This window comes from Eleutherodactylus coqui, chromosome 1 (assembly GCF_035609145.1).
Source record: "Eleutherodactylus coqui strain aEleCoq1 chromosome 1, aEleCoq1.hap1, whole genome shotgun sequence".
In the NCBI taxonomy this organism is placed as follows: domain Eukaryota; kingdom Metazoa; phylum Chordata; class Amphibia; order Anura; family Eleutherodactylidae; genus Eleutherodactylus; species Eleutherodactylus coqui.
This window is the reverse complement of record NC_089837.1, coordinates 5299379-5323839: the sequence shown is the minus strand read 5'-3', so window position 1 is coordinate 5323839 and position 24461 is coordinate 5299379. Positions and strand designations below refer to the sequence as shown.

The following is a 24461-nucleotide window of genomic DNA, read 5'->3' as shown; positions in this document are numbered from 1 at the left end:
GCCTGCACATTGGCGCCCGCAGCCTCAGTCTGATGTTTCTATGGTTACTGAACTACAATTACAAGTATTTCAGTGTTTTTATTGACAAATCCATCAGGTTTGGACAAACAGCATATTTACAGCCGTGACCCTCTAAGGCTGCTGCACCCCCGACAGGCTGGACTTCAGCCTCTGGGTGAGCCCAATCCCGGCTGCCGCCAATGCGATCGCTCATCACTGGACGGCGCTGTGAGCGGGGAGCGGCGGGAGGTGGAGTCAGGTGACGCGTGGGACGCCGGGAGGTGTAGTCAGGTGACGCGGAGGATGCCGGGAGGTGTAGTCAGGTGACGCGGAGGACGCCGGGAGGTGTAGTCAGGTGACGCGGAGGATGCCGGGAGGTGTAGTCAGGTGACGCGGAGGATGCCGGGAGGTGTAGTCAGGTGACGCGGAGGACGCCGGGAGGTGTAGTCAGGTGACGCGTGGGATGCCGGAACTTGTAGTTTTCTGTGCTGCGCCCTTGTTCCGGCATGGAGAAAAGAGCGGCGGAGAAGAGAGGCTGCGGGGAGATGGAGGGAGAGCCGGGGAGGAGCGGCAGCACACACAGGTGCATGCCCAATCCTGAGGGGCCCATGGGGGCTGTATAGTGATCGTGGCCAGTCCTGAGGGACCCGCGGGGGCTGTAGAGGGCGAGGGGACGGGGAGCGCGCGGGAGGAGACGGGGAGCGCGCGGGAGGAGGGCGAGGGGACGGGGAGCGCGCGGGAGGAGGGCGAGGGGACGGGGAGCGCGCGGGAGGAGGGCGAGGGGACGGGGAGCGCGCGGGAGGAGGGCGAGGGGACGGGGAGCGCGCGGGAGGAGGGCGAGGGGTCGGAGAGCGCGCGGGAGGTGGGCGAGGAGACTGGACCGTGCGGGAGGATGGTGGAGGGCATGGAGACTGAGACCGCGCGGGAGGAGGGGAGCGCGCGAGGGGACGGGGAGCGCGCGGGGGGAGGGTGGCGAGGGGACCCCGCGCTGGAGGGTGGCGAAGGGACGGAACCGCGCGGGAGGACAGTGGAGGGCGAGGAGACGGGACCGCGCAGGAGTAGGGTGGAGGGCATAGAGACTGAGACCGCGCGGGAGGATGGCGAGGGGACGGAGAGCGCGCGGGAGGATGGCGAGGGGACGGAGAGCGCGCGGGAGGATGGCGAGGGGACGGGGAGCGCACGGGAGGATGGCGAGGGGACGGGGAGCGCGCGGGAGGATGGCGAGGGGACGGGACCGCGCGGGAGGAGGGCGAGGAGACGGGACCGCGCGGGAGGAGGGCGAGGAGACGGGACCGCGCGGGAGGAGGGCGAGGAGACGGGACCGCGCGGGAGGAGGGCGAGGAGACGGGACCGCGCGGGAGGAGGGCGAGGAGACGGGGAGCGCGCGGGAGGAGGGCGAGGAGACGGGGAGCGCGCGGGAGGAGGGCGAGGAGACGGGACCGCGCGGGAGGAGGGTATGAAGACTGAGATCGAGACCTCGTGGGCAGAGGGCATGGAGACAAGGAGCGTGCGGGAGGAGGGCGAGGGGCCGGGGAGCGCGCGGGAGGAGGGCGAGGCGACGGGGAGCGCGCGGGAGGAGGGCGAGGCGACGGGGAGCGCGCGGGAGGAGGGCGAGGCGACGGGGAACGCGCGGGAGGAGGGCGAGGCGACGGGGAGCGCGCGGGAGGAGGGCGAGGCGACGGGGAGCGCGCGGGAGGAGGGCGAGGCGCCGGGGAGCGCGCGGGAGGAGGGCGAGGAGACGGGGAGCGCGCGGGAGGAGGGCGAGGGGACGGGGAGCGCGCGGGAGGAGGGCGAGGAGACGGGGAGCGCGCGGGAGGAGGGCGAGGAGACGGGGAGCGCGCGGGAGGAGGGCGAGGAGACGGGGAGCGCGCGGGAGGAGGGCGAGGAGACGGGGAGCGCGCGGGAGGAGGGCGAGGAGACGGGGAGCGCGCGGGAGGAGGGCGAGGAGACGGGGAGCGCGCGGGGGGAGGGCTAGGAGACGGGGAGCGCGCGGGAGGAGGGCTAGGAGACGGGGAGCGCGGGGGAGGAGGGCTAGGAGACTGGGAGTGCGCGGGAGGAGGGCAAGGGACGGGACCGCGCCGGAGGAGGGTATGGAGACTGAGACTGCGCCGGAGGAGGGTATGGAGACTGAGACTGCGCGGGAGGAGGGCTAGGAGACTGGGAGTGCGCGGGAGGAGGGCGAGGGGACGGGACCGCGCCGGAGGAGGGTATGGAGACTGTGACTGCGTGGGAGGAGGGTGGAGGGCGAGGAGAAGGGGAGCGCGCGGGAGGTGGGCGAGGAGAAGGGGAGCGCGCGGGAGGATGGCGAGGGGACGGGGAGCGCGTGGGAGGATGGCGAGGGGACGGGGAGCGCGCGGGAGGAGGGCGAGGAGACGGGGAGCGCGCGGGTGGAGGGCGAGGAGACGGGGAGCGCGCGGAAGGAGGGCGAGGAGACGGGGAGCGCGCGGGAGGAGGGCGAGGAGACGGGGAGCGCGCGGGAGGAGGGCGAGGAGACGGGGAGCGCGCGGGAGGAGGGCGAGGAGACGGGGAGCGCGCGGGAGGAGGGCGAGGAGACGGGGAGCGCGCGGGAGGAGGGCGAGGAGACGGGACGCGCGCGGGAGGAGGGCGAGGAGACGGGACCGCGCGGGAGGAGGGCGAGGAGACGGGACCGCGCGGGAGGAGGGCGAGGAGACGGGACCGCGCGGGAGGAGGGCGAGGAGACGGGGAGCGCGCGGGAGGAGGGCGAGGAGACGGGGAGCGCGCGGGAGCAGGGCGAGGAGACGGGGAGCGCGCGGGAGGAGGGCGAGGAGACGGGACCGCGCGGGAGGAGGGTATGAAGACTGAGATCGAGACCTCGTGGGCAGAGGGCATGGAGACAAGGAGCGTGCGGGAGGAGGGCGAGGGGCCGGGGAGCGCGCGGGAGGAGGGCGAGGCGACGGGGAGCGCGCGGGAGGAGGGCGAGGCGACGGGGAGCGCGCGGGAGGAGGGCGAGGCGACGGGGAGCGCGCGGGAGGAGGGCGAGGCGACGGGGAGCGCGCGGGAGGAGGGCGAGGCGACGGGGAGCGCGCGGGAGGAGGGCGAGGCGACGGGGAGCGCGCGGGAGGAGGGCGAGGCGACGGGGAGCGCGCGGGAGGAGGGCGAGGAGACGGGGAGCGCGCGGGAGGAGGGCGAGGAGACGGGGAGCGCGCGGGAGGAGGGCGAGGAGACGGGGAGCGCGCGGGGGGAGGGCTAGGAGACGGGGAGCGCGCGGGAGGAGGGCTAGGAGACGGGGAGCGCGGGGGAGGAGGGCTAGGAGACTGGGAGTGCGCGGGAGGAGGGCAAGGGACGGGACCGCGCCGGAGGAGGGTATGGAGACTGAGACTGCGCGGGAGGAGGGCTAGGAGACTAGGAGTGCGCGGGAGGAGGGCGAGGGGACGGGACCGCGCCGGAGGAGGGTATGGAGACTGTGACTGCGTGGGAGGAGGGTGGAGGGCGAGGAGAAGGGGAGCGCGCGGGAGGTGGGCGAGGAGAAGGGGAGCGCGCGGGAGGTGGGCGAGGAGAAGGGGAGCGCGCGGGAGGTGGGCGAGGAGAAGGGGAGCGCGCGGGAGGTGGGCGAGGAGAAGGGGAGGGCGAGGAGACGGGGAGCGCGCGGGAGGAGGGCGAGGAGACGGGGAGCGCGCGGGAGGAGGGCGAGGAGACGGGGAGCGCGCGGGAGCAGGGCGAGGAGACGGGGAGCGCGCGGGAGCAGGGCGAGGAGACGGGGAGCGCGCGGGAGCAGGGCGAGGAGACGGGGAGCGCGCGGGAGCAGGGCGAGGAGACGGGGAGCGCGCGGGAGCAGGGCGAGGAGACGGGGAGCGCGCGGGAGCAGGGCGAGGAGACGGGGAGCGCGCGGGAGGAGGGCGAGGAGACGGGGAGCGCGCTGGAGGAGACGGGGAGCGTGCGGGAGGAGGCCGAGGAGACTGGGAGCGTGCGGGAGGAGGGCGAGGGGAAGGGACCACGCAGGAGGATGGTGGAGGGCGAGGGGACGGGACCGTGCAGGAGTAGGGTGGAGGGCATGGAGACTGAGACCGCGCGGGAGGAGGGCATGGAGACTGGGACAGCGTGGGAGGAGGGTGGAGGGCATGGAGATGGGAACCGCGTGGTATGAGGGCGAGGGGAAGGGGACCACGCGGGAGGAGGGCGAGGGAACGGGGACCGTTCGGGAGGAGGGCGAGGAAACGGGGACTGCGCGGAAGGAGGGTGAAGGGCATGGAGACTGGGACCACGCGGGAGGAGACGGGGAGCGCACGGGAGGAATTGCAGGGATATGCCAGCAGAGGGCACTCACTTTTGTCATCTTTGTGGTCAGTGACAGTGGCGAGGACTCTCTGGACACTCTGCTCACCCGCTTGCCTCTCACCCCGTCGCTGTCACCCCGGAAGCGCACCACCAGCCAGAGCAAGACGGAGCCTCCATTGTTGCGCACCAGTAAGAGAACCATCTACACAGCGGGACGCCCTCCCTGGTACAACGAGTCGGGGACCCCATTCAAGGAGGCCTTTGTGATAGGTGAGGTGATGTCACAGAATGCGGCGATGTCTCGTGCTGCGCTATTATAACACCCATCATCCTTTTCCCGCAGGCCTGTGCGGCGGCAGCGCATCCGGGAAGACGACCGTAGCCAACAAGATTATAGAAGCTCTGGACGTGCCGTGGGTGGTGCTGCTGTCCATGGACTGCTTCTACAAGGTGGGCCATCGTGGAGAATGACTCCACCCATAAAGGGGAGGGGCTCAGGGCTCCGCACAACAACTGAGTGCAGCCCAGACATTTGGACTTCTTGGTTGCACAGCCGTGAAGTCGGCCGCTCATCTGTAGCAGTCTGCGCGTTGCAGCGTTCATGCGGATTCGCCTCTGACTTTCGCGTTCCTCCTCATCGCAGGTCCTCACGAAGGAGCAGCAGGAATCGGCCGCCAGGAACGAGTATAACTTCGACCATCCTGACGCGTTTGACTTTGATCTGCTGGTCAGCATTCTGCGCAAATTGAAGAAGGGAAAGAGTGTGAAGGTGCCGGTGTACGACTTCACCACGCACAGCCGCCGCAAGGACTGGGTGAGTGACCCCCACATTGACCTCATAGGTGCCCCCCTGCATAAGACCACCCATACGCCCAATTCTCACACTCTCATTCTACTACAGAAAACTGTCTACGGTGCCAACGTGGTCATCTTCGAAGGAATTCTATCATTTGCCAACAAGGAGCTTCTAAAGGTAGAGTGCCTGTAAGACCTGCGCCAACTGCCCCTCCGTCCTTCCTTCTCTTCTCCCCCCTCACTTAGTCCTGGCTCTCACCCTCCTCTTTTTGGAATTTGCACTTCTCCTCTCAGCCCCCGCTCTTTCTTCAATTGACTTTCACTCTTCACTTGCATCCACCTCTCGCGCCCCTCGGCTCTTGCTTCCACCTCTTGGCCTTTGCTCTTCCCTTTGCCCGCTCGGCTCTTGCTCTTTCATGTTTCCACCGCTCGCGCCCCTCGGCTCTTCCTTCCACCTCTTGGCCCTCGCTCTTCCCTTTGCCCGCTTGGCTCTTGCTCTTTTCATGTTTCCACCTCTCGCACCCCTCGGCTCTCCCTTCCACCTCTTGGCCTTTGCTCTTCCCTTTGCCCGCTCGGCTCTTGCTCTTTTCATGTTTCCACCTCTCCCGCCCCTCGGCTCTTGCTCGTCTCTTACCTTCACCTCTTGGCCCTCGCTCTTCCCTTTGCCCGCTCGGCTCTTGCTCTTTTCATATTTCCACTTCTCGCTCCCCTCGGCTCTTGCTTCCACCTCTTGGCCTTTGCTCTTCCCTTTGCCCGCTCGGCTCTTGCTCTTTTCATATTTCCACTTCTCGCTCCCCTCGGCTCTTGCTTCCACCTCTTGGCCTTTGCTCTTCCCTTTGCCCGCTCAGCTCTTGCTCTTTTCATGTTTCCACCTCTCGCGCCCCTCGGCTCTTCCTTCCACCTCTTGGCCTTTGCTCTTCCCTTTGCCCGCTTGGCTCTTGCTCTTTTCATGTTTCCACCTCTCGCGCCCCTCGGCTCTTCCTTCCACCTCTTGGCCCTCGCTCTTCCGTTTGCCCGCTCGGCTCTTGCTCTTTTCATATTTCCACCTCTCGCGCCCCTCGGCTGTTCCTTCCACCTCTTGGCCCTCGCTCTTCCGTTTGCCCGCTCGGCTCTTGCTCTTTTCATATTTCCACCTCTCGCGCCCCTAGGCTCTTGCTTCCACCTCTTGGCCTTTGCTCTTCCCTTTGCCCGCTCGGCTCTTCCTCTTTTCATGTTTCCACCTCTCGCGACCCTCGGCTCTTGCTTCCACCTCTCGCGACCCTCGGCTCTTGCTTCCACCTCTTGGCCTTTGCTCTTCCCTTTGCCCGCTCGGCTCTTCCTCTTTTCATGTTTCCACCTCTCGCGCCCCTCGGCTCTTGCTTCCACCTCTTGGCCTTTGCTCTTCCGTTTGCCCGCTCGGCTCTTCCTCTTTTCATGTTTCCACCTCCCGCGCCCCTCGGCTCTTGCTTCCATCTCTTGGCCTTTGCTCTTCCCTTTGCCCGCTCGGCTCTTCCTCTTTTCATGTTTCCACCTCTCGCGCCCCTCGGCTCTTGCTTCCACCTCTTGGCCCTCACTCTTCCCTTTGCCCGCTCGGCTCTTGCTCTTTTCATGTTTCCACCTCTCGCACCTCTCGGCTCTAGCTCGTCCCTCGCTTCCACCTCTTGCCCCCTAGGCTCTCGCTCTCACTTGCCCCATCATGTGACGATGCCCATCAGTTTGCTCCCTCTTCTCAGCTCTTGGACATGAAGGTGTTTGTGGATACGGACTCTGACATCCGACTGGTGCGACGGTTGAAGCGTGACATCACGGAGCGCGGCCGCGACATTGTCGGAGTGATCAAGCAGTACAATAAGTATGTGAAGCCGGCGTTTGAGCAGTATATAGAGCCCACTGTGCAGCTGGCGGATATCGTAGTACCCAGAGGTAACATGATCTAAACTATACACCTGCACCCTGAGAAATGCCGTCTACCTTTATACTGTGATATATCCCTTACCTGTATACTGGAGGTATCATATAGACACCTGTACCCTGTGATATACCCCCCCTACCTGTATACTGCGGGTATCGTAGAGACACCTGTACCCTGTGATATACCCCCTACCTGTATACTGCGGGTATCGTAGAGACACCTGTACCCTGTGATACATCCCCTACCTGTATACTGGAGGTATTGTATAGACACCTGTACCCTGTGATACACCCCCTACCTGTATACTGCGGGTATCATATAGACACCTGTACCCTGTGATATACCCCCTACCTGTATACTGCGGGTATCGTAGAGACACCTGTACCCTGTGATACACCCCCTTCCTGTATACTGGAGGTATCATATAGACACCTGTACCCTGTGATACACCCCCTACCTGTATACTGCGGGTATCGTAGAGACACCTGTACCCTGTGATATACCCCCTACCTGTATACTGCGGGTATCGTAAAGACACCTGTACTCTGTGATACATCCCCTACCTGTATACTGCCGGTATCGTAGAGACACCTGTGCCCTGTGATATACCCCCTTCCTGTATACTGGAGGTATCGTAGAGACACCTGTACCCTGTGATACATCCCCTACCTGTATACTGGAGGTATTGTATAGACACCTGTACCCTGTGATACATCCCCTACCTGTATACTGCGGGTATCGTACAGACACCGGTAACCTGTGATACACCCCCTACCTGTATACTGGGGGTATCGTATAGACACCTGTACCCTGTGATATACCCCCTACCTGTATACTGGAGGTATCGTAGAGACACCTGTACCCTGTGATACATCCTCTACCTGTATACTGGAGGTACCGTATAGACACCTGTACCCTGTGATATACCCCCTTCCTGTATACTGGAGGTATCGTAGAGACACCTGTACCCTGTGATACATCCTCTACCTGTATACTGGAGGTACCGTATAGACACCGGTAACCTGTGATATACCCCCTTCCTGTATACTGCGGGTATCGTAGAGACACCTGTACCCTGTGATACATCCCCTACCTGTATACTGGAGGTATTGTATAGACACCTGTACCCTGTGATATACCCCCCCTACCTGTATACTGGAGGTATCGTGTAGACACCGGTAACCTGTGATACACCCCCTACCTGTATACTGCGGTTATCGTATAGACACCTGTACCCTGTGATACACCCCCTACCTGTATACTGGGGGTATCGTATAGACACCTGTACCCTGTGATACACCCCCTACCTGTATACTGGGGATATCGTATAGACACCTGTACCCTGTGATACATCCCCTACCTGTATACTGGGGATATCGTATAGACACCTGTACCCTGTGATACATCCCCTACCTGTATACTGGGGGTATCGTATTGACACCTGTACCCTGTGATACACCCCCTACCTGTATACTGCGGGTATCGTAGAGACACCTGTACCCTGTGATACATCCCCTACCTGTATACTGGAGGTATCATATAGACACCTGTACCCTGTGATATACCCCCTACGTGTATACTGGAGGTATCATATAGACACCTGTACCCTGTGATATACCCCCTACGTGTATACTGGAGGTATTGTATAGACACCTGTACCCTGTGATATACCCCCCCTACCTGTATACTGGAGGTATCGTATAGACACCGGTAACCTGTGATACATCCCCTACCTGTATACTGGAGGTATCGTATAGACACCGGTAACCTGTGATACATCCCCTACCTGTATACTGGAGGTATTGTATAGACACCTGTACCCTGTGATATACCCCCCCTACCTGTATACTGGAGGTATCGTATAGACACCTGTACCCTGTGTGATACCCCCTACCTGTATACTGCGGGTATCGTATTGACACCTGTACCCTGTGATACATCCCCTACCTGGATACTGCGGGTATCGTAGAGACACCTGTACCCTGTGATACATCCCCTACCTGTATACTGGAGGTATCATATAGACACCTGTACCCTGTGATTTACCCCCCCTACCTGTATACTGGAGGTATCGTATAGACACCGGTAACCTGTGATATACCCCCCCTACCTGTATACTGCGGGTATCGTAGAGACACCTGTACCCTGTGATATACCCCCTACCTGTATACTGCGGGTATCGTATAGACACCTGTACCCTGTGTGATACCCCCTACCTGTATACTGCGGGTATCGTATTGACACCTGTACCCTGTGATATACCCCCTACCTGTATACTGGGGGTATCCTAGAGACACCTGTATAATGACTGTTGTATCTTGCAGGGGGTGAGAACTCTGTGGCTCTGGATCTGATAGTTCAGCATGTGCACAGCCAGCTGGAGAAGGTAAGTTCCAGCCTCTGCAGCGCCCCCTTCAGGCCCAAGGTTTCTTCTTTGCTTGCATATAATATCTCATCCCATTTCATGAAATCTGCAGTGTTACATGCACATCTTCAGGTGGGCACGTGTTCAGTAAACGTAAGTGAACCCTTTGTAGTGCCTTGCATTTCTGCATTGATCACGAATACATTCTGATCTGATTGTATGCAATACAATGTAACTAATAACATCTACACTGCAGGGAGGAAAAGTAAGTGAACCTCTGTGTTACTGACCTCTCCAAAAGGGAATCGACGACAAAAGGTGTTTCCATTCAGGAGATGAGATTGTGGTGTGGATGTCACAGGTGCTTTACCCATTAAATAAGGACCCACGGAGCCTGGTCACTGACTGGTCTGTTCTACTCAGTGATTGGTCAGTGTAGGCCGGGCCTCCATGTAAGCGACTGTCAGAAGACGTGTTATAGAGATGCATGGTGCTTGAGAATCTGCAGACCTGGATGTACGTCAGCCCTGGTTATATCTACACAGGAGAACATTCTGGACTGTTCTTCTCTATCTGATTTCTCCTCTTCGTATTCAACCTGCCGACGCCGCAGTAAATCCGCCCCTTAGCTCTCCCTTACTTGCTAAGACTTCAGCATTGTGCTGTGCATGCAGCTTGAGGATTGTTACTTCCGCAGTCATGTGACCTCAGACGCAGCGGGTGTAACGGTCCTCAGAGCGCGTGCGCAGTATGACGCTAGTAAAGGAGAGCCGCAGTCCGTGAGCAGGGTTTATTATAGCAAAGGGGACAATCCAGAATGGGGGCAGCCAGCCCGGACCTCCTCTACCAAACCTGGAGGCGCTCATCGCCTAAACTGAAGGAACTTGGATTTAAAGGAGATGTCCCGAGGCAGCAAGTGGGGTTATACACTTCTGTATGGCCATAATAATGCACTTTGTAATATACATTGTGCATTAATTATGAGCCATACAGAAGTTATAAAAAGTTTTATACTTACCTGCTCCGTTGCTAGCGTCCTCGTCTCCATGGTGCCGACTAATTTTCGGCCTCCGATGGCCAAATTAGCCGCGCTTGCGCAGTCCGGGTCTTCTGTAGTCTTCTATGGAGCCGCTCGTGCCAGAGAGCGGCTCCGTGTAGCTCCGCCCCGTCACGTGCCGATTCCAGCCAATCAGGAGGCTGGAATCGGCAGTGGACCGCACAGAAGAGCTGCGGTCCACGAAGAAAGAGGATCCCGGCGGCCATCTTCAGCAGGTGAGTATGAAGACGCCGGACCGCCGGGATTCAGGTAAGCGCTGTGCGGGTGGGTTTTTTAACCCCTGCATCGGGGTTGTCTCGCGCCGAACGGGGGGGGGGGTTTAAAAAAAAAAAAACCCGTTTCGGCGCGGGACATCTCCTTTAAAGTTTATTCCCAGTGTTCCTGCCATTGAATCCCCCTAAATCTGGCCAAGGGCCAAGAATACATTTCAAAACTCCATCAGAAGAGCTTTACACTAGAACAGTATGGGAAGGGAAGTGAAAGGTAATAATATACAGCTAATTAATACATCTGAGACCCTCGCTATTAGAAGTGGGAAGAAAGAACAAAGACAAAACATTCAGAAGGCAAGTAGAGGAACAAGAGACCCCGATCACAAACTAACATGTTTCTACACAAATACCCAGAGCTGGGAAATAAACAAGGAGAATTGGAGCTCCAAACACAGGAAGAGAAATATGATGTCATAGGCATCACGGAAACTTGGGGGGATGATACACATGATTGGATACAAGGCTTGAAGGATACAATGTATTTATAAGGAACAGACCTAATAAAAGGGGAGGAGGTGTTGTGTTGTATGTTAGGAGAACATTCATCTCCACAGAGATTCAAGCTTCAGAGCCGGGAGTTCTGTAGAAACTGTTTGGGTAAGAATACAAGGAGAGAACAACAGAAAGGACACCATTGTAGACATTTAATATAGGCCACCTGGACAAGCAGAAGATATGGATGAACTATATCTACATCAGATGGCCAAGCTCTCAAAGAAGCCCAACATAGGGATCATGGGAGATTTTACCTATCCAGACATTTGTTGGGAATCTCTCAGGTAAAAGTAATGGATCCAACAGATTCTTATCCGCTCTTGCTGACCGCTTTATCTTCCAGAAGGTAGAAGAGAAAAACAAGGGGATCTGCTATCTTGGACCTAATTCTTACCAACAGGGAGGGAATGGTGGAGGAAGTAAGGGTGGCTGGGACCTTAGGAGGCAGGGATCATGGTATCCTTGGATGTTGGATAACAAGGGGAGGAAGACCTGAGAAGACTCAGACCTCAAGGTTGGAGTTCAGGAAGGCAGATTTTAATGAACTCAGAAAGAGGAAGAATCCAACGGCCGGATGTTCTTAAAGGGGTTGTCCCGCGGCAGCAAGTGGGTCTATACACTTCTGTATGGCCATATTAATGCACTTTGTAATGTACATTGTGCATTAATTATGAGCCATACAGAAGTTATAAAAAGTTTTTCACTTACCTGCTCCGTTGCTGGCGTCCTCGTCTCCATGGTGCCGACTAATTTTCGGCCTCCGATGGCCAAATTAGCCGCGCTTGCCCAGTCCGGGTCTTCTGCTGTCTTCAATGGGGCCGCTCATGCAGAATGCCGGCTCCGTGTAGCTCCGCCCCATCACGTGCCGATTCCAGCCAATCAGGAGGCTGGAATCGGCAATGGACCGCACAGAAGAGCTGCGGTCCACGGAGGAAGAGGATCCCGGCGGCCATCTTCAGCCGGTAAGTATAGAAGTCACCGGAGCGCGGGGATTAAGGTAAGCGCTGAGCCGTTTTTTTTTTATGTCCCTGCATCGGGGTTGTCTCGCGCCGAACGGGGGGGGGGGGGGGGGGTTGGAAAAAAAAAAACCCGTTTCGGCGCGGGACAACCCCTTTAAGGACAGAAATGTCCAAGAAGGTTGGGAAATATTGGGGAATGAGATTCTCAAAGCACAATTGTTACCAATCCCTAAAAGAAGGAAGAATGGGAAGCAATTAAAGAGACCAGGATGGATGAACACAGAACTTGTACACATGTTATAGAGGAAGAAAAATATGTTTATCATATGGAAAGAGGGGGAATATCTAAAGAAGAATATAATGGGGTCTGCAGAAACTGTAGGGTAAGTGTCAGAAAAGCTGAGGCTTGTAAGAGAGGCCAAAAGCAATAAAAAAGGATTTGGGGGTCAAAAGCAAAAGAAAGGTCACAGATGCCATTGGATGATTACAGGATGAAAATGGTGAATTGGTTAAGAATGATGGTGAGAAGGACGAACATTTAAATACCTATTTTGTATCTGTTTTCTCTCAGAAAGTAGATGTAACATCAGCTGATCGTCCCTGTGCTATTGGGGGGATATAAGAATGCAGGCTTTATTGATATGCACCTAACCCACTGCTCATTTATTATCGACTGCGCTGTTTACTTATTTTTGTTTGTTTTATTTGAATGTATCATTACTCTTTTGAAAATCAATAAAATTCCTGAGAAACAGAAAAGAATGTAGGCTATCTGTAAGCAGAGAGATGGTGAGGGAACACTTAGCTAACTTACATGAATCCAAGTCCCAAGGTCCAGATGAATTACATCCTCGGATACTAAAGGAAGCAGCGGAGGTAATTGCTGAACCACTCGCCATAATCTGTGACAATTCCTTGAGAACAGGAGAAGTCCCAGAAAATTGGAAAAGGGCAAATGTTGTCCCTATCTTCAAAAAAGGGAAGAAGGTGGATCCAGAAATCTACAGGCCTGTGAGCCTGACATCTATACTGAGAAAGATCTCTGAACAGATTATTAAACAGCATGTATGCAAGTACTTGGATGAGATTGGAGTAATTAACCAGAGCCAGCATGGGTTTGTAACAAACAAGTTATGTCAGACAAATCTAATTTCCTTCTATGACAGAATCACTGACTGGGCTGATCAGGGAGATGCGGTGGATATAGTATATCCTGACCTTAGTAAAGCATTTGACAAAGTATCTCATACCAGACTTATTGAGAAAATGACCAAATCTGGGATTGACAAGGCAACTGTTAGGTGGATTCACAACTGGCTGAGTGATCGTACTCAAAGAGTGGTCATCAATGGCTGCACATCCAAGTGGAAGAATGTATCAAGTGGGGACCACAAGGCTCTGTCCTAGGCCCAGTGTTGGTCAACATTGTTATAAATGATCTGCAGGAGGGAAACTGATCAAATTTGCAGACGACACAAAGCTAGGACGGATAGCTAACACTAGGGAAGAGAGAGGATTCAAAAAAATCTAGAAAAGCTTGCGCAGTTGTCGGCGACTAACAGAATGGTATTTAGCAAGGAGAAATGCAAAGTCCTACATCTGGGCAAGAATAATGAAGAAAGCACATAGAGAATGGGAGGAATTGGGCTAAGCAGCAGCACATGTGAAAAAGACTGGGTGTACTAATAGATCATAGACTGAACATGAGTCAACAATGTGATGCAGCAGCCAAAAAGGCAAACACAATTCTGGGATGTATTAAGAGAATCATAGAGTCTAGATCACGTGAGGTCATTATCCCCTCTGCTCTTCCTTAGTCAGACCTCATCTGGAATACTGGGTCCAGTTCTGGGCACCCCACTTTATACAAGACATAGACAAACTGGAGCAAGTTCAGAGAAGAGTTACCAAGATGGTGAGTGGTCTGCAAATCATGTCCTATGAGGAACGGGTAAAGGATCTGGGAATGTTTAGCAGAAGAGAAGGCTGAGAGGAGACTTAATAGCTGTCTACAAATATCTGAAGGGCCGTCACAGGGCAGAGGGATCAGCCCTATTCTCATCTGTACAAGGAAAGACTAGAAGCAATGGGATGAAACTGAAATGGAGGAGACACAGATTAGATATTAGACAGTGAGGGGATCAATGAGTGGAACAGGTTACCACAGGAGGTGGGGAGTTCTCCTTCAATGGAAGTGTTCAAACAAAGGCTGTACAAATATCTGTCTGGGATGATTTAGTGATCCTGCACTGAGCAGGGGGTTGGTCTCGATGACTCCGGAGGACCAAGTGACACTGGAGGACCCGATGATCCCGGAGGACCTAATGATCTCAGAGGACCGCGGAGGACTCTTCCAACTCTACCATTCTAGGATTCTAAAACCAGTAAAGCAGAGCTACTAGGAATGAGGATGCTTGGAGGCCACATGCGTTCCATCATGGAGGTCGACCTGTGCGTCTGGCACGTGGTGGCATCTGCTGGAGGGGTGAAGTGGGCGGAGAACCCATCTACCACCAGAGGTAGAGCATTGCATAGGAGTAGCCCTTTTCTCTGCACTTGGCATGAATCAAGGTCTTCCGGATAGCATAAATATGTCCGGGCCGAATGCGATCCGGTTGTTCTGACCGTCTCCTGGCTAATGGACAAGGATGCTCCAGAAGGACCCAGCCTGGGGGGAGCCCCATGGGCCCATTCACTAGAGAAGAGGGTGAGGGTCTCGGCAGGGGGTAGTTCTCCGGAAAGGCCACAACCTCAGAACCCTCCGACTACTCGGACGCCCCGTAATACATGTATCTGTACATCACGGCCGGTTTTCTTGGTCGTCGGCACGGTGAGTTGATGCGGTTTGTGTTTGAGCGGGGATTGGGCGCGGGCGTCCTTCACCTCTGAGGTTCGTCTTTCAGTTTCTTTGGCGCAGTCACGTAGTTTTTGAACTGAAATATAATTTCAGGAAGAAAAGTTCCAAAATTGCTCCTCAATGTTGTGTAAATCTTAGGAGGGGGATTGCTGCTAAAGCAGATCTACAGGCACTTTAACTGAAGGGGGCACTTACTTTTTTTGCCTGTGCTGTGGATGACGAGCGGAACAACAGTCGTGTTTGTTACATTGTGTTTATCTGTAATTGTGTTTTACTTACAATCAGTTCACATTGTATTAGTAATAATACAGAAATCCAGGGAATTCCAAAGGGTTCACTTACTTTTTTTTTGCTCCTGTACATGTATAATGGATGACAGGGTGCAGCTCGGTGCTGTCACACGTGACTAGGTCAGTCGTACATAATGTCCCCCAGCAGTCCAGGCATCCCTACGGTGTGTAGTAGCATCCGGGTCACGATGTATGGGGCGGTACATACGTAGTCCTTGAAGTCTCTTGATATGTGCTGTATCTGCATGCTGACTAACCTGCCCTCTGCTGGTGAAGTACAGACGGAGCGGTCCTCTGTGCAGCGCTGCTTGTGAGCAATATCCCTAGCTCTTGTAACCGCCTTTAGAGCTGAAGACTGACGCTGAGGCCCTCGCTGCTTGTCCTGCTGCCGTCCCCTCCTCTGTCGCTCTCTTCCCTCTCCTCTACTAACACACTCTTAACTTTTTATAACTCTCGTCTTCTGTCGCTCTCTTACCTCTTCATTTCTCTCTTTTGGCACTATTGCCTCATTGTCTGCTCCCTCTTTCTCCATCGTGCACTCTTATCTTGTCTGCTCTCTTGCTCTTTCCCGCCCGGTCGTCGCCCTCTCTCGCTCTCGCTCTTTCCCGCCCGGTCGTCGCCCTCTCTCGCTCTCGCTCTTTCCCGCCCGGTCGTCGCCCTCTCTCGCTCTCGCTCTTTCCCGCCCGGTCGTCGCCCTCTCTCGCTCTTTCCCGCCCGGTCGTCGCCCTCTCTCGCTCTTTCCCGCCCGGTCGTCGCCCTCTCTCGCTCTTTCCCGCCCGGTCGTCGCCCTCTCTCGCTCTTTCCCGCCCGGTCGTCGCCCTCTCTCGCTCTTTCCCGCCCGGTCGTCGCGCTCCTATTCCATCTCCTCTTTTTTTTTCTGGCCCACTCTCTGCCCTTCCTCCCACACCCGGGCTCTCTCTGTTTTTGCCCTTTCTTGCCAGTCTCTTGCCCTTTCTCTCACACATGTGCACTCTCTCTCTCTCTCTGTTTTCGCCCCGTATTGCCCATCTCTCGCCCTTTCTCCCACACCCGTGCGCGCTCTGTATCGCTCGCTCGCTCTCTCTCTCTTCACTCTTTATTGCCAGTCTCTCGCCCTTTCTCTCACACATGTGCACTCTCTCTCTCTCTCTCTCTCTCTCTCTCTCTCTGTTTTCGCCCCGTCTTGCCCATCTCTCGCCCTTTCTCCCACACCCGTGCGCTCGCTCGCTCTCTCTCTCTTCACTCTTTCTTGCCTGTCTCTCGCCCTTTCTCCCACACATGTTCTCTCTATTGCTCCCTCGAGCGCGCTGTCTCTCTGTTTTCGCCCTTCCTTGCCCGTCTCTGGCCCTTTCTCCCACACCCGTGCGCGCTCTGTCTCGCTCGCTCGCTCTCTCTCTCTTCACTCTTTCTTGCCTGTCTCTCGCCCTTTCTCCCACACATGTTCTCTCTATCGCTCCCTCGAGCGCGCTGTCTCTCTGTTTTCGCCCTTCCTTGCCCGTCTCTGGCCCTTTCTCCCACACCCGTGTTTCATATTGTTTTCCTTTTCTCTCTAACCATACCCGTGTGATCCTGCGTGCTGTGGCGTTAATCCTTGATTGGCCTGTTTATTGCGGCGTCAGCGAGAGATCACAGTCAGGTAGGATTGGGGGAAATATAAGTAGAGGGGGTGGGAGGGGGTTACTGAGCATTACAGGTAATCTAGGGTATTGATAAGTGCCACCTGGAGCCTAATGACATTACGCCTACCTGTGTGTTTGCCCCAATATTACTTCCTCTTACTACTACGTCACTGCTGTCCCGTAATAGTACTGATTACATCACTGGTGTAATGTGCTCACTACTGCTCCCCCGGTGCTCAGGGCACCTGGTGTAATGTGCTCACTACTGCTCCCCTGATGCTCAGGGCACACAGTGTAATGTACTCACTACTGCTCCCCCGGTGCTCGGGGCACACGGTGTAATGTACTCACTACTGCTCCCCTGGTGCTCGGGGCACACGGTGTAATGTACTCACTACTGCTCCCCCGGTGCTCGGGGCACATGGTGTAATGTGCTCACTACTGCTCCCCCGGTGCTCGGGGCACATGGTGTAATGTGCTCACTACTGCTCCCCTGGTGCTCGGGGCACACGGTGTAATGTACTCACTACTGCTCCCCCGATGCTCGGGGCACACGATGTAATGTACTCACTACTGCTCCCCTGGTGCTCGGGGCACACAGTGTAATGTACTCACTACTGCTCCCTGGTGTTTGGGGCACATGCTGTAATGTGCTCACTACTGCTCCCCTGGTGCTCGGGGCACACAGTGTAATGTACTCACTACTGCTCCCCCGGTGCTCGGGGCACACAGTGTAATGTACTCACTACTGCTCCCCCGGTGCTCGGGGCACACAGTGTAATGTACTCACTACTGCTCCCCCGGTGCTCGGGGCACACGGTGTAATGTACTCACTACTGCTCCCCCGGTGCTCGGGGTACACGTTGTAATGTACTCACTACTGCTCCCCCGGTGCTCGGGGCACACAGTGTAATGTGCTCACTACTGCTCCCCGGTACTCGGGGCACATGCTGTAATGTGCTCACTACTGCTCCCCCGGTGCTTGGGGCACACGGTGTAATGTACTCACTACTGCTCCCCCGGTGCTCGGGGCACACAGTGTAATGTACTCACTACTGCTCCCTGGTGCTCGGGGCACATGGTGTAATGTGCTCACTACTGCTCCCCGGTACTCGGGGCACATGTTGTAATGTGCTCACTACTGCTCGGGGCACGTCTACTCATTGCTCTTTTCACGTCTGGTTGCTCCCTCGTCTGCTCTTCGTGTAGATAAACCTGACTTCTCTGGGCATTGCCTCATTTCTTGTCTCTTCCTTTCATTGAATACCAATGTCTTCTCCTCCGTACTCTGCAGAGGATGCAGCGCTGGGACATGTGAGACGCCTGCTTTCTGCATGTGTGACATTCCACATATGTGTTTCTAATGCATGCCAGGAGCACACAGCTCTGCCGCACCAATGATGGTGTGACTGGTCAGAGCGTTTGTAGTGTTGGGTGTTCCTCCATTCTGGTGACTTGATTAGATCTTTGTTTGTCATATTGCCTTTTCTCCAGAAGTGACCTCTGGTATATGGACACAATGAGAAGGTGCCCTGTGGTGATGGGAGATGTAGGGCAGAGGATATTGTTATGGCTGTTTGTCAGCCAAGTACTATCTGGCACTTATGGTCTTGGTGGCCTCTGGGAACAGAAGATGTTGGGGAGGCTGTTGTTTGTAGAGCAGTTGATGTCAAGTTGGACAGTGTTGGGATCTGTTGGGCTGTTTTTTCTTTGCCTTGTAGTGACCATTGATGTTGGGAACAGTTGAGTGAGTCCTTCTCTTGTAGTAAGCATTGTTGGGTTGGTTGTTGCCTTTAAATGACTATTGCTGTTGGGTTGGACATTGTCGGAAATTGAGGTGTTATAGTAAATGTTGCTGTTGGGTTGGGTCATGTTTTGAGTTGGCCAGGCTGGTCATTGTAATAACCATTGATGTTGGGTTAGATTGTGTTAGCAGTTGAAGGGCTTGTTGTCTTGTAGTCACCTTTGATTGTGGGTTGGGTCATGTCTTGAGTTGGCCGGGCTGGTCATTGTAGTAACCATTGATGTTGGGTTAGACTGTGTTAGCAGTTGAAGGGCTTGTTGTCTTGTAGTCACCTTTGATTGTGGGTTGGGTCATGTCTTGAGTTGGCCGGGCTGGTCATTGTAGTAACCATTGATGTTGGGTTAGACTGTGTTAGCAGTTGAAGGGCTTGTTGTCTTGTAGTCACCTTTGATTGTGGGTTGGGTCATGTCTTGAGTTGGCCGGGCTGGTCATTGTAGTAACAGCCGGCACCCGACGTTGTATGGAGCGGGATCCACCCGCGATCCCGCTCCATACTACCATTTGTTCGACTTGCGAACAAAACGGACTTGCGAACGGGCTCCCGGAACGGAACCTGTTCGCAAGTCGGGGACCACCTGTATATTCTGTCACTCCAGGACTTCTCATAAAAGCACATCTGTATTAGAATACATCATAAAATGCTCACATTTGCAAACGGGGACCTATGTGTTTTGGCAAAAAATGAAGCCGTGATCATAGCAGAGAAGTGCTGGAGCTGTATACATTGTGCTTTCCACGTTGCCGTCAATGTTCTCTTGGATGTTGTCTTGTAGTGACCTTTGATTTTGTAGGTTGGATCATGTATTGAGTTATCGGGCTGGTCAATGCCTTGTAGTAACTGTTGCTGTTGAGTTGGACCATCTTGGGAGTTGTAGGACTGGCTGTTGTCTTGTAGTGACCTTTCATTGTGGGTTGGATCATGCTTTGAGTTGTCAGGCTGGTCGTTGTCTTGTAGTAGCCATTGCTGTTTGATTGGACTATTTTGGTTTGATCGTTGGGCTGTAGTAACCGTTCATGTTGGATTGGGTTGTGCTTGTTGGGCTGGTTCTTGTTCAGGAGCACTGCCGTCCATACACTATTTATAGGGTACGCAGGTGGACAACTTCTTTATGGTTTGGTACCACCATCTTCAGGAGTGTGTATTAAACGCTCTCCAGACCGCTCTATGTGGCTGAAGTCGTTGGTTTCATGGCACAAAAACTGGTGGCTTGCTGCAACTGTTGGCTAATGCCGGTGATATTTCATTATGACTGTGTTTGGGTAGTAAAAGGTGTGATGAGTTGTGAGACTCCCCGGTGTCTCCCAAACTTCTTGTCTTTCATCCCTTTGTCTTCAGCCTTTGGTTTCACCTGTCCTTCAGAGCACAACTCGTTTAGGGCACACGGTGTGAATGTGGACACATGAAGGGTCTCGAGCAGTAGGCTGGAGACAATGAAGGAGTGGGTTAACCGTATCTTTATAGTGCATGCCTTTGGTTTGCTGTCTGTAGTGGTGCCCTTTTGGGTGTCTTTTCTGTCTCTCTTGGTTGGACTGATTATCCCCCCTCTTCCCCATTTTGTCACTAGAGCGGCCCTGGCTTCTGCTCACCAAGGGCAGCCTCTTCCAGATACCCTGAGTGTCCTTCAGAGTACACCACAAGTGCGGGGAATGCACACGATTATCAGGTGAGACTTCTATACCACAAACCCCACCCCGACCGCGGTTACCGCCCCCAATAATAACACACGACTCCTCCCAGGAACAAGGACACCAACCGAGATGAGTTCATCTTCTACTCAAAGCGTCTGATGCGTCTCCTGATCGAGCACGCGCTCTCTTTCCTCCCACTCAATGTAGGTATTACTGTGACTGGTTACTCGGACTCTCTAATCTCTGACAGGTGGCCCCCGCTTTAGGCAGTAACCCTATTGTTGGTCTTTCCTTTTCCAGCCTGTCACAGTGGAGACCCCACAGGGACCGTTGTACCAGGGGAAAAGGTTCCATCGTCAGCGAGTGAGTATTGAAGGTGCCAGCTCCCTCAGCTAGTGAAATCAGTAATGATGGCCCGCCCATCCATAGGATGGAACTGTATGCCCATTCGTGGGAACCCCTTCTCACCCAAGATGTAAGTATATGTCCTTGGGCAGGAAGGGGTTAATAGGACTTGTCTCCGTCAGGACCACTTCCGTGGTGATAGTGGATGACCTAATGGTCATCTGAACGGGAGTAAGACTGCCAGTGATGCCTACCCATACTGCCTGGAATGCTTGCCCAAACGCTGCCATCCTTCCTTGTGCCATGGGCTGTCAGTCACAGATTCTGAGCAGTTTGGGATCATCGCATGTTTTGGGGAAAAAGTAAGAGAATTCTGCTCCGATTTCAGATCACGGGGGTCTCTATTCTGCGAGCCGGAGAGACCATGGAACAAGCCCTCACTGCCGTGTGCAAGGACATCCGACTGGGCAAGATCCTGATCCAGACCAACCACAACACAGGAGAGCCAGAGGTGAGAGCAACATGTTAGCTGTGTGCAACCCAACATACAGGTCCATGAAAAAGTAAGTGAACCTTTTGGAATTCCCTAGATTTCTGCATTGATTGCTAATAAAATGTGTCCTGTTTGCATCCAAGTCACAATTCTAGACGCATACAATGTAACTAATAACACCCAGACCGCTGGAGCAACATTCATCATTCACGGTGCAGGGAGGAGAAGGAAAGGAATCCTCGAATAACCTGCAGCTCCCCTTTAGCAGCGGGTGCCTCCTCCACGCATCTCCTGTAGCCCAAATAAGATTTACATGATGCTGAGGAGGAATTTTAGACCATTCATCACTGCAAATGTTTCAGTTCATCAATATTTCTGGGATGCCGTTTGTGCACAGCAGTCTTTGTCGTGCTGCAGCATCTCTATAGGGTTAAGGTCGGGCCTATAACTCGGCCATTCCAGAACACAAATCTCCATATTTTCCACCATTATGTAATTACTTGTATGCTTTGGGTCATGGTCCTGTTACTTCACCCAACGTTTCTTCAACTTGTAAGATGTTCTGTTCTGCCTTAAAATTAATTATTTCCTTAAAGATCCTAAGGCATCCAGACGCTGAGAAGTAAAGCACCCCCAAACCATTATACCATGTCCACCGTAGCCCCAAGCCATAATGCTTCCTCCACTACAGCCCCAAACAGTAATGACCCTTCCACCATAGCCCACCATCGCCATAGGGCACCCTTCACCATGGCCCACCATCACCGTGGGGCGCCCTCCACCATGGCCCACCATCGCTGTAGCGCGCCCTCCATGGTTGTTTGAGGTTCTGTCAGTAACTAGGTTTTGTGTGCCTTTATTTAATGGGCACAGCCCCCATTACATACGTACTGCCAATCTAATCTTTTGATAATTAGCTCTTGGAGGTGTCAATCCTGGAGTTCACTTCTCCTCCCTGCGCTGTGTATGATGAGCTGTCTGTACAGCTGTCTGTTACATTGTATTTGTCTATATAGGACTTAGATGCAATCAGGCCACGCTTTTTATTAATTGGTGTAGAAATGCAGAGAATTTCAAAGGGTTCACTTACTTTTTCTTGCAATTCTACTACAGGACATGGACAAGTAGCGTGCTAAATGTATGTGGTAAGAGCAGTATAGATGAGGAGGGGGAGGGGGAGTGGTGCTGGAGGTGTATTCTGTCCGTTCTGCCCCCTCGCCTTCATCCGCCCGTCCTTGTGCCGCTCATCTCCTGCCTGTTTGTGGACTCTTCACAGCTTCATTACCTGCGGCTGCCCAAGGAGATCAGCGAGGATTATGTCATTCTGATGGACAGTACCGTGTCGACTGGGGCGGCTGCCATGATGGCCATCCGTGTTCTTCTGGTAGGTGACGCCCCGTAGATCTGCATGCTGTGGCGCCTTCATATGATGTTGGTTGCCTCACTGCCACCGCGCACACGTGTGATGCTCGCTGATGCCCGCTGTTTGGTCTTCTAGGATCACGATGTGCAGGAGGACAAGATCTTCTTGATTTCATTGTTGATGGCAGAGATGGGTGTACACTCCGTGGCGTATGCGTTCCCACGTGTCCGCATCATCACCACCGCTGTGGATAAACGTGTCAACCAGGAATTTCACATAATCCCCGGCATCGGTGAGAACGAGGACTATATAACCACTGTGGTGGGGGAGGGGTGATCATCCATTATGTACATGGAATGGGGCAGACGTCTCGTCGGTTCTGTCTATGTGGCCACGTAACCCTTTCATGCCTCTGCAGGTAATTTTGGTGACCGTTTCTTTGGCACTGACTCACCGTCTGAATGTTACGAGAGTGATGAATGCAACATGGACTACTGAGCCCGGTTATGTGCCAAGACCCATCGGACGTGCGGGTGATCCCTCCACTTATTTATTAGTCACCTGACCCCACCCTCCTCCTGGATATTCTTGAAGCTCCTAAGAACGTCACATGATGGCGACGGCTGCAGATTAGTACGTGTGTGACCGAGTCCGCCATATAGCACTTATGTATCCTCTATAACGGACCGTGACAAGACTGTAGAGAAGTGGCGCCAGTAATCGCCCAAACCTACTCTATACTGCCTCATTATTACAACTCTGACTCCAAAGAGGCCGGACAGCTGCGTAAAAGAATGCAATGGTCTGGAAATCTCATCTAACTAGATTGTTCCCAACAGAACATTTATCAGATGGGGGGGGGGGGGGGGGGGGATATTGTCCCTTTTAACTTATAACCCATTTAGACATTGCTGGCAGAAACATCTCACGAAAGATGGGACAGGGGTAACAAAGGCTGGACAGTAGGTGGTACAAATAAAAACGGGAGGGTCAATATAAAGTCACATGACTGTATGAAAAGAGCATGTTAGAGAGGCCGAGTCTCTCAGAAGCAAAGATCACCAATCTGTCTAATAATTAATTAAAGAACATTCCCCCCCCCCCCCCCCCCCCATCCACAGGACATAATATCATCAGGAGATTCCTAGAATCTGGTAGAAAGTCATGTGCACAAAGAATAAGGCCGAGGGTCAGTACTGGATGCTGGAGATCTACGGCCCTCAGGCGGCGCAGCATTATATACAGACATGATTCTGTACTGTAATCACTGCAGCGCTCAGGAATACTTCCAGATATCACTATGTGTACAATCCACAAATGTAAGCTACACCTGTATCATGCAGAGAAGCCGTATACCAACACGATCCAGGAGCACCGGCGTCCTCTCTGGGCCAAAGCTCATTTACAGTGGACCGAGGCACAATGGAGAACGGATCTGTGATCAGAGGAATCACTGCCTGTGAACACAGATCTCTGTACAATCCACAAATGTAAGCTACAGCTGTATCCTGCAGAGAAGCCGTATACCAACACGATCCAGGAGCTCCGGCGTCTTCTCTGGGCCAAACCTCATTTACAGTGGACCGAGGCACAATGGAGAACGGATCTGTGATCAGAGGAATCACTGCCTGTGAACACAGATCTCTGTACAATCCACAGATGTAAGCTACACCTGTATCATGCAGAGAAGCCGTATACCAACACGGTCCAGGAGCGCCGGCGTCTTCTCTGGGCCAAACCTCATTTACAGTGGACCGGGGCACAATGGAGAACGGATCTGTGGTCAGAGGAATCACTGCCTGTGAACACAGATCTCTGTACAATCCACAGATGTAAGCTACACCTGTATCATGCAGAGAAGCCGTATACCAACACGATCCAGGAGCGCCGGCGTCTTCTCTGGGCCAAAGCTCATTTACAGTGGACCGAGGCACAATGGAGAACGGATCTGTGGTCAGAGGAATCCCTTTTGTGAGATGTGTTGCTGCCATCAGTTTGTAAAGGTGTTCTGG

General features: G+C 54.4%; 1 protein-coding gene across 1 annotated transcript; it reads left to right on the top strand.

The window, feature by feature from the left end:
* The first annotated feature begins 457 nt into the window (after window positions 1-457).
* On the top strand, window positions 458-23311 carry LOC136618693 (uridine-cytidine kinase-like 1). The gene is made up of 15 exons (XM_066594352.1): window positions 458-583; window positions 4307-4506; window positions 4580-4686; window positions 4880-5050; window positions 5138-5209; window positions 6744-6933; window positions 9247-9308; window positions 16816-16832; window positions 20185-20283; window positions 20358-20451; window positions 20549-20611; window positions 20982-21104; window positions 22363-22470; window positions 22585-22741; window positions 22868-23311. The coding sequence occupies exons 1-15, from the start codon at window positions 507-509 to the stop codon at window positions 22945-22947; spliced, it is 1620 nt and encodes a 539-aa protein (XP_066450449.1). The 5' UTR covers window positions 458-506; the 3' UTR covers window positions 22948-23311.
* The last annotated feature ends 1150 nt before the right edge of the window (window positions 23312-24461 follow it).

Bases quoted from the DNA above. Each gene is read 5' to 3' on its own strand.
- LOC136618693 (XM_066594352.1), top strand. From the start codon at position 507: ATGGAGAAAAGAGCGGCGGAGAAGAGAGGCTGCGGGGAGATGGAGGGA. The intron at 584-4,306 runs GTGCATGCCCAA...CTTTGTGGTCAG, and splicing joins AGGAGCGGCAGCACACACAG to TGACAGTGGCGAGGACTCTC. The intron at 22,471-22,584 runs GTAGGTGACGCC...TTGGTCTTCTAG, and splicing joins TGGCCATCCGTGTTCTTCTG to GATCACGATGTGCAGGAGGA.